Source organism: Rhododendron vialii, chromosome 5a (assembly GCF_030253575.1).
Source record: "Rhododendron vialii isolate Sample 1 chromosome 5a, ASM3025357v1".
Classification (NCBI taxonomy): Eukaryota; Viridiplantae; Streptophyta; class Magnoliopsida; order Ericales; family Ericaceae; genus Rhododendron; species Rhododendron vialii.
This window is the reverse complement of record NC_080561.1, coordinates 12,056,228-12,068,502: the sequence shown is the minus strand read 5'-3', so window position 1 is coordinate 12,068,502 and position 12,275 is coordinate 12,056,228. Positions and strand designations below refer to the sequence as shown.

Sequence of the window (12,275 nt, the reverse complement as noted above, 5' to 3'; positions counted from 1 at the left end):
TTCGGAAAAATTTAAACATTTTTTTAGTGATTTTTTAAGGAATTTGATTTTGACGATTGTGTTATAATGAATTTTCATTATGTTGTTAAAGATGCTAATGTTAATCTAATTAGCTTTTGGAGATAAAATGTTAGTTTCAACCTCTTTAAACAGTTTATATATTAGTAAAAAATATGGTTAAAAAATTAAGTATTCTAAATTTCAATCCGTTTTAACCGCTGGAAATATTTTAGTTTTTTGATCATTTTATCCTAAATGGTCATAATTAAATTTTGACTTTAGGGCTCTCGTTGATTAATCCTAAAAAAGTCATAGAACCAAATATCTCTTAGGGCTAACTAACGAGAGCCCTAGAGCTAAAATTAATTATGACCCTTTATGATAAAATGATTAGAGAAATAGGATCTTCGTACCGGTTCAAACGGATTGAAAATTAGAACACTTAATTTTTTAACCATATTTTTTAATATATAAACTGTCTAAAAAGGTTGAAAAATTAAGTGTTCCAAATTTAAATCCGTTTCAACCGGTGGAAAGATTTTAGTTTTCTGATCATTTTATCCTAAACGGTCATAATTCATTTTGATTCTATGGCTCTCGTTGATTAGCCCTAAGAAATATTTGATTTTACGACTTTCTTATGGCTAATCAACGAGAGCCCTAGAGTCAAAATTTAATTATGACCATTTAGGATAAAATGATCAGAAAATTAAAATCTTTCCACCGGTTCAAAACAGATTGAAAATTGAAACACTTATTTTTTTACACCATTTATATATTAAAAAATATAGTTAAAAATTAAGTGTTCCAATTTTCAATCCGTTTGAACCGGTGCGAAGATCTTATTTTTTTGATCATTTTATCTTAAATGGTCATAATGAATTTTTGGCTCTAAAGCTTTTCAATGAGTACCCTAAGAGAATCCTAAAATTAAATAAGGAGTCTTAGGATAGGCTTGAATGGAAAGTATGATTTTGGGAAAAATGGAGAGTAGAAGTTGGTTGGATGGTGGATGAAAAAAGGGGATAACGAAAGGTATTTTGATCCACAAAACACCCCTCTACAAAAGGATTATTTTTGGGGACCTCAAGAGGAGCCCAAAACTAAGACCCTACAATCCCTACAACTGGGGAAAACGAAACAAATTGGGTTGCCAAACGGAGGAAAACAGGTGGGCCTCTGCCCATATACCCCTTCTAATTTTTCCCCTCCTCTTTTTCCTCCATCCAAGCAGGGCTTAGGTGTATTCTTACGTGAGCTTATCCGTTGATACATACAAGAAGTATATGGGTCCAAGATCAATTTTTTTAGAAGAAGGCCCAGGACACAACGCACCTAAGGCCATCCACGATGATATGATCAAAAGTCAAGTGTTTATAAAGTTAATAATATTGGTACAAAAGATGGCTCATAATGGTATAATCAAACTTAGCAATATCTTTAGAAATAATCAAATTTTGAGCTTTTAATAACCAAAACTAATAACATTTTTTAATAATCAAAATTTGTGAACACTACATCAGATAAGCTAACTAGTTTCAAAATTTGTATACACGCATGTTTCAACTGGTATTTTCTTCTTTTTTTCTTCGCTTACTCTATATCTTCTTCACTTTACCCATAAACTATCTATTTATTTCCCTCCAAAAGTAAAACTCATATCTCTCGATCATCTACAATTCAACCAATCATCGTCGGATTAAGGTATTTCACTCTTCTTTTCCCGTTTCTATTTCCCCCCACAAAAAATTTCATAATAAGAGGAAAGAAAGTCACTGATTTTTTCCCCAAAAATTAAAGAAGAGAATCGATATATTTTTGCCCAAAAAAAACTTAAATGAAGAGAAGTGAATGACGGAAAACAGAGGGGGAGAGAGAGAGAGTGTGCGTGTGAAATTATAATGGACCCCTTAGTTTGGTTATGAACTAGAAGTGATTATTGTGAACCTCAATATTGTTAAGCTTAGCAACTTCTTAAATGAATAATCAAAAGCTGATGTGTCAACTTTTAATTATCATTTTTTTATTATACCATTGTGGATGGCATAAAGCTTCATTATTTTAGACATTTTTTTGTGTACAGTAATTTTTTTTCGTTATTGTTTTATTTTTTTAACCTTTTATTGAACTTTTTGTAATAAATTATTAAATTTTAGGATTAATCATTTGACTAGTTAAAAAAATAAAAAAAAATAAATGAGACAACATTGTAGAAAAAAAAACTGTTAATTGGTAGGAGTATTGTTTTCGTCTTTAATCAATTTTTTTTCCTTTTCGTCACAAGCCAGTACTATTAGTACTACACTTTTTAAACACTCAAGAAGTTACCATACGAAAGAGGGGAGGCTAATGTGGTGGTGTTTGAGCACCGCTCTCTCCCATGGCCGCCGCCGATCACCACCACCGTCACCGTTCTCATAGAAACATCCCTCTCCCATTCCCATGCTCCTCTTCCCCCCTCCTCCTCCTCTCTCTCCTCTCCCTCGCCTCGCTCATCCTCGCTTTCTCTCTCTTCAAAACCTCCACCGAGGCCCCTCCTCTCTCTCCTCACCACCAGACAAACCTCGATATGAAAAAAGCATCGGACGGCCTCTGCGACTACTCGGATGGCAAGTGGATCTTCGATCCGACGGCCGGATCTGATTGGTACGATCAGACATGCAAGGAGATATTCAAGGGCTGGAATTGCATTGGCAGTAACAAGTCCAACGCGCTTGATATTGTCAAGTGGCGGTGGAAGCCACGTCACTGCGAGCTTCCGCGGTTCGATCCTCTTCGGTTCCTCCAACGATACAGGGACACCAATATCGGTACTCTCTCTCTCTCTCTCTCTCTCTCTCTCTCTCTCTGTATGTATGTGTATATATGCATAATGCATTATATGTGTGCACCGTTCGTTAATTGTTCGAGGCTGGACTTGATAAAGGCTCGTTCGAGGACTTAACGAACCAAACCTGAACCTTTTAGGTTCGTGAACCTATAGTATATGTATTCACTTATAACCTTACATGTTTATAATGAAAAATTTAAAACTTGTACATCAGTACATGTATAAACTTTTAAAAGTAGTATAAACCTTTTTTTTTATTTTTTATGTTTTTATAATTTCATACACGTATGTACTTATTTATGTACAAAATAAAAATTTTATTTGCAGTGCCTTTATGAGAGCATAAATTTTATTTTCTGCTTGTTTTTAGCCCCAAGTCTAGAGCTAATGTAATTCATGAGCTGTTAATAAAATATTTGATTTGTTTTTAAGTGTGTACTTAGAGCCCTACAGATATTTTCACAAATTGAGTGAAAAATTTCATTTGTACGAAGCACTCTAATAAATCTAAGCACAAATTTAAGTAAAGCTTCATTAGTGACATGATTGTAAATTTTGGAGGGAGAAAATAGCCTTGCAGAAATTGAATAAAATTTTGAGTCTCTGATAATTTGAGTAAAAATTGAGATAATTTGGTATAGGTTTGAGACTTAGAGTCAATGAGTGGAGTGGGTTTTAAGGGGTTGTTACTCAGATATTGAATTTGAGGAAGATAATTGGTAAGGGCTAAACATGCTCTTAATTGCTTGTTAAAATTGGTCTTCATTGGGTAGTTGGGAAAATATAGTGGGAAAATATGTGGTTTTGTCAGTGCTAAGAACCCAACTAAGCAAATCCTAGTACAACTTAGTTCCTCTATATCTAAGGACTAACTAAACCTTAAGGATGTGCAGAAGGTTCGCAGGGGCGCATTGTTGAATGCCATGAGCGAATTAATTGAAGCCTTTTTAGAAGAGACGGTGGAACCTTAGTTACATGAAGCGGGAGCGGGGACGGGAGCGGGAGCGGGGGCGGAGACGGGGGAGCGGATGATCACAGAAGTGTGGGAGCGCCATTGGGAGCGGTTAGGAAAAATTATTAAAATTATAAATATATTTTGGAATTTTATATTGTTAAATGTCAATATAAAAATATTATTCTACCACAAAATATTACTATTAAAATTATAAGTTTCTAGTTATATTTCAACATTTTTATTGTAGCACATGATTACACAATAGAGCTCTTTGTGCATATTAAGTAGGCGTAAAAGTTAAGGGCATTAATATGACTCTAGAAGGTTAATATCAGATGTGCTCACTAACAAGATCAAAACAACTTTAAAGGTACCAATTGCAACTTGAATCGTAAGTCTCTCAACCGTTTTTTGGGTGTAAGTTCCCATATAGGTAAGGAACGAGTTCCCGTCGTCATTGGGACGGGTTTCTTGGAGTTTCCTTCGACGGGAACGCGGAAACGCGTTTCCGTCGAAGAAACGTGGGCATAGTTGAAGGTTCCTGCAACTAAGGGTGGAACTCTGTTTGACATGTGGTATCAAGTATCAACCCGTATTATAGCTGCGTTGTCGTGAGTATGAAGCATGGGAGTCTCCTTGTGATGGAGTTTATAGGTGGTGTGAATAATACCCCACTGTTTGCGACCTAAAAACAGGCCTGCCATTGCGACATTTAATTCCATTAGAAACTAAGCTGAAACCCTTCCTAAGAATCCTGACACCACTTGGTTTTTGGAAAGATGGTGGAACTCGGTTCGAAAAGCGCCGTGCAAACCAATGCACTGCTCAAAAAACCCTTCCTAACTTCTCATGATTTGCTTTATACAGTGCTGTTTCCCTCTTTGTAGACCTTATGCATCTTTTACAGTGCTTAAAGCAAAGCAGTTTCATTTCATCTCTTGATTATATTGTTTAGATTTCTCATGATTTCTTTTATGCATCTTTTCCCTGTTTGTAGACCTTACGTATCTTTTACAGTGCAGGGTTCATAGGTGATTCCTTAAATAGGAATATGTTTGTCTCTCTTTTCTGTACTTTAAAACGAGTGTCAGGTGAAGTGAGAAAGTGGCGTCCTTCTGGAGCTGACCGTGGTTATACCTTTCTTCAGCACAACCTTACAGTAGCGTATCATCGCACAAACCTATTGGCGCGTTATGGTAGGTAAGGTATGTTGGTTGCATCCCATAATTATGTGACTGTTTTGTGAACCATTACTATCATAGTGTATTTCACCATCTTGTCTTCTTCCCTTCTTTAGAGTTGGATAGAATCATAAAGCTATGGATCAACACATGTATTTGTCCACTCTCCACTGTCTGCTATTTGTTACTTACTGGTGTTTTGTCAATGCAATCTTGCTTTGTGCATTCACGGCGTCCCGTCTGTAAAATGGTTAATAACATTAAAACATCTTGGCTTGGCCCTGGAAGTTTGGTTCCTTGACCCCATTGTTTATCATCGGGGCTGGTGTCTAGTGAAAAGGGCAAGGAGAGGATCTTGATCAATGCAGAATATAACTTGGTGAACGATTTTGTTATTGTGTGACTGGTGGCAGAAGGTGCATAGATTTGAGACTTTAGAATTAGATTTACATGTTTGCAAGTTACCCAGTGCTGCGTCTTGTTCTTATACCGTTTTTAAAGATGGTTTCAATCTTTATTTTGATTGGCCCTGTGGATAGTGAGATGCATAATGACAATGGAAGTATCTATCGAAGATGTTAGTCCCCGAACCTAATAATCGTGGATTATTTTTGTGAAAGACTGTTTTGTGAATGGGTTAGCAATATTGGGTCCTTGAGTGCTCCATAATGCCTAGGGATATCAAATGATTTTTCAATTTTCGTTTTCCAATGGCATAGTCATTTCCATCGAAATAAGGGGGTCAAGAATTAGAAGCACCCTCCATAGGTTATCTCTATCCATTGCACAAAAACAGAATCAAACTCAGGCAGGTACACCAACAGTCCAACACAAAGCAAACATGCTCTGATAGCAATTGAAATAATCTAATGTGCTACAAAGTCCTAGAGGAGGGGTGAATGGGACTACCGAATTAAAATTAAAGCAACCAACAACATTAATCAACTATCCAATTTCCATACCAAGCAATTCAAATTAGCAATCTAAGTAAAGAGCAAATAAGCTAAAGAACACAAACACAAGGATATATGTGGAAACTACTTAGGGTCAACACACCCTAAGCATAAAACCACGGCCTATTTCTAATTTCATTTCAATAATCAAGAGGTTTACAAGAGATACCGAATTAGAAATTATCCCAAGACACTTGTGACACCTAACTCCACCACTTAGTACATCACCCCGGACACCTCATTGATTGCTTGAACTCCACAAGAGTCACCACCTTGTTCTCCGGACAAACCGGCTCCGAAGTCATCCGGCCATGCAGAAAGGAAGGCATGTATGTAAGAATTTTGAAAAGTGAATTTTTTTGTACAAACGAAATCAACCTAGAGAAAACACATGGAATATAAGAGTGCTTCTCTAGATTGAAATAAGATGATTGAACACAAGATTCAATTCATCTGAAAACCATGAATGCTCAAGAGAAAAGGGAGAAGGCACTCTCCCTCTAAAATGGCTACTCAAATTCGTGGTCGGCCCTAAAATGTGAGAAAAAATGGATATATATAGTGGCAAGTACAAGGGCCAATAAGAGAGTGACAAGTAAGCACTACCAAGGGATACCATGCGCTATTAAGGCTCTCCAGGATACCTAAAACCAAAGCGCTAGCACACACTACCAAGGGCTACCACTTGCTTCCTTTAAATGTGCTTCCCACGGGAAGCGGCCTGCAGGTAATCTCCTGCAATATCTACAGAGGCCACTTGTTGGTAGACGACTTGAGATCAAATGAATAAACCAACATCTTGCCAACTAGCCGATACTGCTATTGAAAGACAGTAAGGAAAGTTTTGTAAGCGAGTCCAGCTTGTTGGAGACTTTGAAAGTCCGGCCACTTCCAAGTGCTTTCCTTACCTGCAGCTAACTCCACTCTTTTTTATGCCAAAATTTTTGGATGTAGGAGGCCACCAGGTATAATCTTGGTTATGATAAAAACTACTAAAATGCCGTAGAAAAAATTGAAAGTTTTTCTCACAAAAGCACTACCATGCCTTAGACAAAAGTTTTTCCAAAATTTCATCCAATTACAATGCGTGGAAATTATATTTCAATTAAATGCACGGTTACAAACCGATTTCAAACTTAGTCATGAGAATCTTCTTTTTCCACAAGCTTCACACACCCAGTGGAAAATCTAGACAAACCCTAAGACTCCGCCACCCAAGTCTATATGGAAAAATGCATGAAATGTGAAATGATTACAAGCAAAAATGGTTTGTCAATATCCAGAAAACGCCAATCACATTAACAATCTAATCTCTCCCTTTGGCTTTTCCAAGGACAAAACCAATTAAACCATTACACTGAACAATTACTAGCTACATAGAGAACCTTCAAAACTCTACATAACTAGACAAAGAAGCTTCCAAGGGTTGACAAGAACCTGCACAATAACAACTCATCCAACAACACAACAAGCATCGGTAATGTGATAGCAAACTCTAAGAAAGCATAATGAATCGCGCAATGGAAATAGTGACAATATAAAGCTGTCACAGATTATCTCAAGTACTAACCAAATATGCACCTCAATATCAATATCAAACTAGACAAGCATGCTTAGCCATATCAATCTCAAGAATCAATAACAGAAAAAAGCAATCCCTAACCGTGGGAGCAAGGCATCTAATACCAAAATAATCCATAACCATAAGCATTAGTCTTAAAAGCCCGAACCGTGGGCACAAGTACTTGAACTTAGCATTATAGAGTCAACGCTCAAACCACAAGCCAACCAACAAGCATGCAAAGTAAGTAGAGTATCACGAATGCAAAGTAAAGTAGAGAATTAAGTTATTACAGACCAACAAGTTTCTTAACAACTCGCCCCCTCATAAAAACATCAGATAAAAAACACCTGCACTCACGAATATCCACTATACTTTTCTCCTGATTTTTGTCCATGAGAAGAAATCCCAAAAATTGGAGAAGAGACACCAACCCTTCAGTTATCACCCTCAAAGAAGCATCATCATCATCATGCTCCATCTCGTCATCATCACGTGTGGGAGCAGGGAACAGAATAAAGTCAACCAAACTATTTTGATATGCTTTATGCTTTCAAAGTTTGTGCTGATCTTATCGGAAGAAAAGCCAATCGAACTGTTTGACTTGGAGTTCCTTGCTCCCGCATGTGATGATGATAAGATGGAGCATGATGATGATGCTTCTTTTGAGGGTGATAACTGAAGGGTGGTTGGGGTCTCTTTTCCGATTTTTGGGTTTTCTTCTCCGGGACAAAAAGAGGGAGAAAAGTATAGCGGATGTTTGTGAGAAGTGTTTTTTAGTTGATGTTTTTACGAGGGGTGAGTTTTTTAGAAACTAGTTGGTTTGTACTAACTTAATTCTCTACTTTACTTTGCATGCTTGATACTCTACTTGGTTGGCCTGTGTTTGGACGTTGACTCTATTATTCTAAGTTCAAGTACTTGTGCCCGTGATTAGGGCTTTTGAGACATGGTTATGAATTATTTTGGTATTAGATGCCTTGCTCCCACGGTTAGGGATTGCTTTTTGCTGTTATTAATTCTTGAGTTTGATATTGCTATGCATGCTTGTCTATTTTGATATTGTCGTGCATGCTTGGTTAGTACTTAGATAATCTGCGATAGCTTTATACTGTCACAATTTTCGTTGCGCAATTCACTATCCTTTCTTAGAGTTTGCTATCACATTATCGATGCTTGTTGTGTTGTTGGATGAGCTGGTATTTTGCAGGTTCTTGTCAACACTTGGAAGCTTCATTGTATAGATATGGAGAGTATTGAAGGTTCTCGAAGTAGCTAGTAATTGTTTACTTGTAATAGGTTGATTTAAGTGGTTTTTTGTCCCGGAAAAGACTAAGGGGGAGATTAGATTGTTAATGTGATTGGCGTTTTCCGCATAGTGACAAACCATTTTTGCTTGTAATCATTTCATGCATTTTTCCATATGAACTTGGGTGGTGGAGTTTTAAGGTGTGTTTAGATTCTCCACCGGGTGTGTGAAGCTTGTGGGATAAGAAGATGTTCGTGGCAAAGGTTGAAATTGGTTTGAAAAGGTATAACCGTGCATTTCATTGTAGTATATTTTCCATGCATTGCATTAGGATGAAATTTTGGTTAAACTTTTGTCTAAGGCATGGTAGTGCTTTTGTGAGAGAAAAACTTGCAATTTTTTCCAAGGCATTTGAGTGCTTATTTTTTATTAGAATCGAGGTTATAATTGGCGCCACCAGGGCGTGCTAGAGCGCGTTAAAGGAAGAACGTGGTAGCCCCTGGGTAGCGCGTGCTAGCGCTTTGGTTTTAGGTATACTAGAGGGCCTTGCTAGCCATGGTATCCCTTGGTAGCGCTTACTTGTCACTACCTTATTGGCCCTTGTAGGGCTTTGTACTTTGCCACTATATATAACCATTTTTCTCACATTTTAGGGCCGAGCACGATTTTGAGCAGCTATTTTTAGAAAGAGAGAGAGCCTTCTACTCCCTTTTCTCTTGAGCATTCATGGTTTTTGGATGAATTGAATCTTATTCAATGCTTCAATCTAGAGAAACACTCTTATATTCCATGTGTTTTCTCTAGGTTGATTTTGTTGCACAAAAATCTTCACTTTTTAAATTCCTGCATACATGCCTTATTGATTCCGGAGCCGGTGTGATCCGGAGAACGAGGTGGTGACTCTCGTGGAGTTCAAGCAATCAAGGAGGTGTCTGGGGTGACGTACCAAGAGGGGGAGTTAGGTGTCGCAAATGTCTTGGGATAATTCCTAATTCGGTATCTCTTGTAAACCTCTTCATTATTGAAATGAAAATAGAAATAAACCGTGGTTTTATGCTTAGGGTGTGTTGACCCTAAGTGGTTTTCATGTATATCCTTGTGTTCTTTAGTTTATTCGCTCTTACTTAGATTGCTAATTTGAACTACTTGTCATGGATAGTTGATTAGTGGTGTTGGTTGCTTTAATTTTAATTTGGTTGTCCCATTCACCCACTGCTGGGACTTTGCTTGGTATGGATAGTTGATTATATTATTCCAACTTACATGAGATGGTGGCTCATATTTTCCTATTTGTATTCCATGCAAAAACAGGTCTTGGGGTCTATATCTAGAGTTAGGAAATTTACACGTAATCAGTTAACCTCTGTAATGAACTCCATTATGATTGAAGCTCGTTTTGTGTATTCTGTTTCTACTGCCTCCGTCCCAAATTCTTTGTTCGGTCCGCTAAACAGAGTGTCAATTTTTTTTCACAAATTAAAAATACTCATTGATATCTAGTAAGTTGTTGAATTTTTTTTTTTTTTTATAGCAAAACTTGTATTATTTTTAACACTCCGTTTTGCGGACCGGAAAAAGAATTGGGACGGAGGGAGTACATTTTTAGAGTTCAGTGTTGGTATAAACTGTGAAGTCGGGAATGCTCTACCCATAGACTATTAGATTTTCTCATCTCATTTTCACACTGATTCGTTTAGTTGGTATACCTACAGGTGGTCAGTCAGCAGTACTGGTGGCGTGCTAGAGTCCCTCGGTTATAATGTGGGTTATAGAGTTGATGTTGACATTCCCGAAGGAACATGGGCAGAGGCTCTGAGTTTCCATGATGTTCTCATCTTTAACACGGGACACTGGTAATCTTTTTTTTTTTCTTTTTCTTATTGAGGCCTTACTACTGTATATTGAGTTTCTGACTCTATGAGAGAAGTCCTCGTCATTGGTTTCTGCATCCTGTCAAGTTCCTATTATGGAATCTCAAGTGACTGAGTCATTTTCTTCCTGCTACTGTTTGAACTTTGAACCGCATATGGCTTGTGAAGGGCTAGAATGATTTTCATGTGCGACCATATTTATAACTGGCCACCGTTCCAAGCTACTTGATCACTTGTCTCATAGCTATTGTCCATATTGATATGTTGAAAGAATTTATAAGTTGATTTGAAGATTTTGGATTTGTGGTTCAGGTGGTGGGCTCCTTCAAAGTTTGACCCCGTAAAATCACCCATGCTTTTCTTTGAAAAAGGTTTGCCTGTGATGCCTCCAATACCTCCTGCTGTTGGGCTTGATATGGTTTTAAAACACATGGTATGGCAACATTCTTCTCTTCAAATTTTATCAGATATACAAGAAAAGCCCTATATTGACAAGTCACGTCACGCATTGGAGGCATACTAATACAGAGTGGGCATAATACGTGACGTGACTTGTCAATACAGAGTGGGCATACTTGTCAATTTGGCGTCTGCTGTAAATAGACTTCATACTAATACATATACGGTAGTTATGTTGCAGAGTGGGCAGATTTAAAGTCTGTATTTGTCGACTACTAGAATTTACCCCATTGGATTGTTGAACGAAAAAATTCCTTTTATTTGTTGTGCCTTTTTTTTTTTTGGGCCTATAGGGATTTGCTCCTGTTCTTTAACCATGCTTCTCTTTCAATTTAAGTTTGTTTTGTTGATTTTGCTGAGTTCTTATTTGTATCCTAATTGACAGATATCGTTTGTGGAGAGAAGAATGAAACCAACTGCAATCCTATTTTTTCGCACACAATCCCCTCGACATTTTGAAGGGGGTGATTGGAATCAAGGTGGTTCTTGTCAGCGAATCTATCCTTTGTCGCCACAAGAGGTTAAAACTCAATTATAAGCCTAAGAAGTTAGGAATCATTTCTCTTACTTTCTGCTACTCAACTGTTTAGTTTTGGTTTCCTTTCACATTTTCAGGTTGGTAAGCTTTTCTCCGTGGAAAACAATGGAACAAATGTGGAGACACGCCTTGTGAACCAGCGTTTGTACAAGGCCCTGGATCGTTCTGTTTTCAATGTACTGGACATAACCTGTATGAGTGAGTTTAGAGCAGACGCCCATCCGTCAACAGTTGGAGGAAAGAAACACGATGATTGCATGCACTGGTGCTTACCGGGAGTTACAGATACTTGGAATGACTTGTTCGTAGCCCATCTAGATAACATTCAGCGGAGGAACTGAGAGGTGACTGTTTCAGTCTCTCTCTCTTTTTTTTTAAAATCGGCGACTGTTTCAGTCTTACCATTGGAATGATCCCATGTATGCTGGGGATAGGGTTAGGGTTGATTGCAACACATGTTCCGTTGTACTAACCAGTATTTCACAAAACATTAGAATGACTTGCCCCTAATGGAGCTGATGATCTCAGGCACAATGAAATTCCATTTTAGGAAATTTTGTTTTACTAAAATGAAGAATTATTCGATTTATTGATTTGGAGTGAGCAAGTGGGATGTGTACCATTCGTTTTTTTTTTCCCCATAATTATTTCCCCTCACCTGGTGCATTGAGGGCTCGT

At 37.6% G+C, this 12,275-nt stretch overlaps 1 protein-coding gene across 1 annotated transcript; it reads left to right on the top strand.

Annotated features, from left to right (window-relative positions):
• Positions 1-2,316: 2,316 nt before the first annotated feature.
• Positions 2,317-12,190, top strand: LOC131328007 (protein trichome birefringence-like 13). Its single transcript, XM_058361131.1, has 6 exons — positions 2,317-2,810; positions 4,808-4,985; positions 10,442-10,582; positions 10,913-11,033; positions 11,445-11,579; positions 11,675-12,190. Exons 1-6 carry the CDS (start codon positions 2,381-2,383, stop codon positions 11,936-11,938), a joined length of 1,269 nt encoding a protein of 422 aa, XP_058217114.1. The 5' UTR covers positions 2,317-2,380; the 3' UTR covers positions 11,939-12,190.
• Positions 12,191-12,275: the final 85 nt, after the last annotated feature.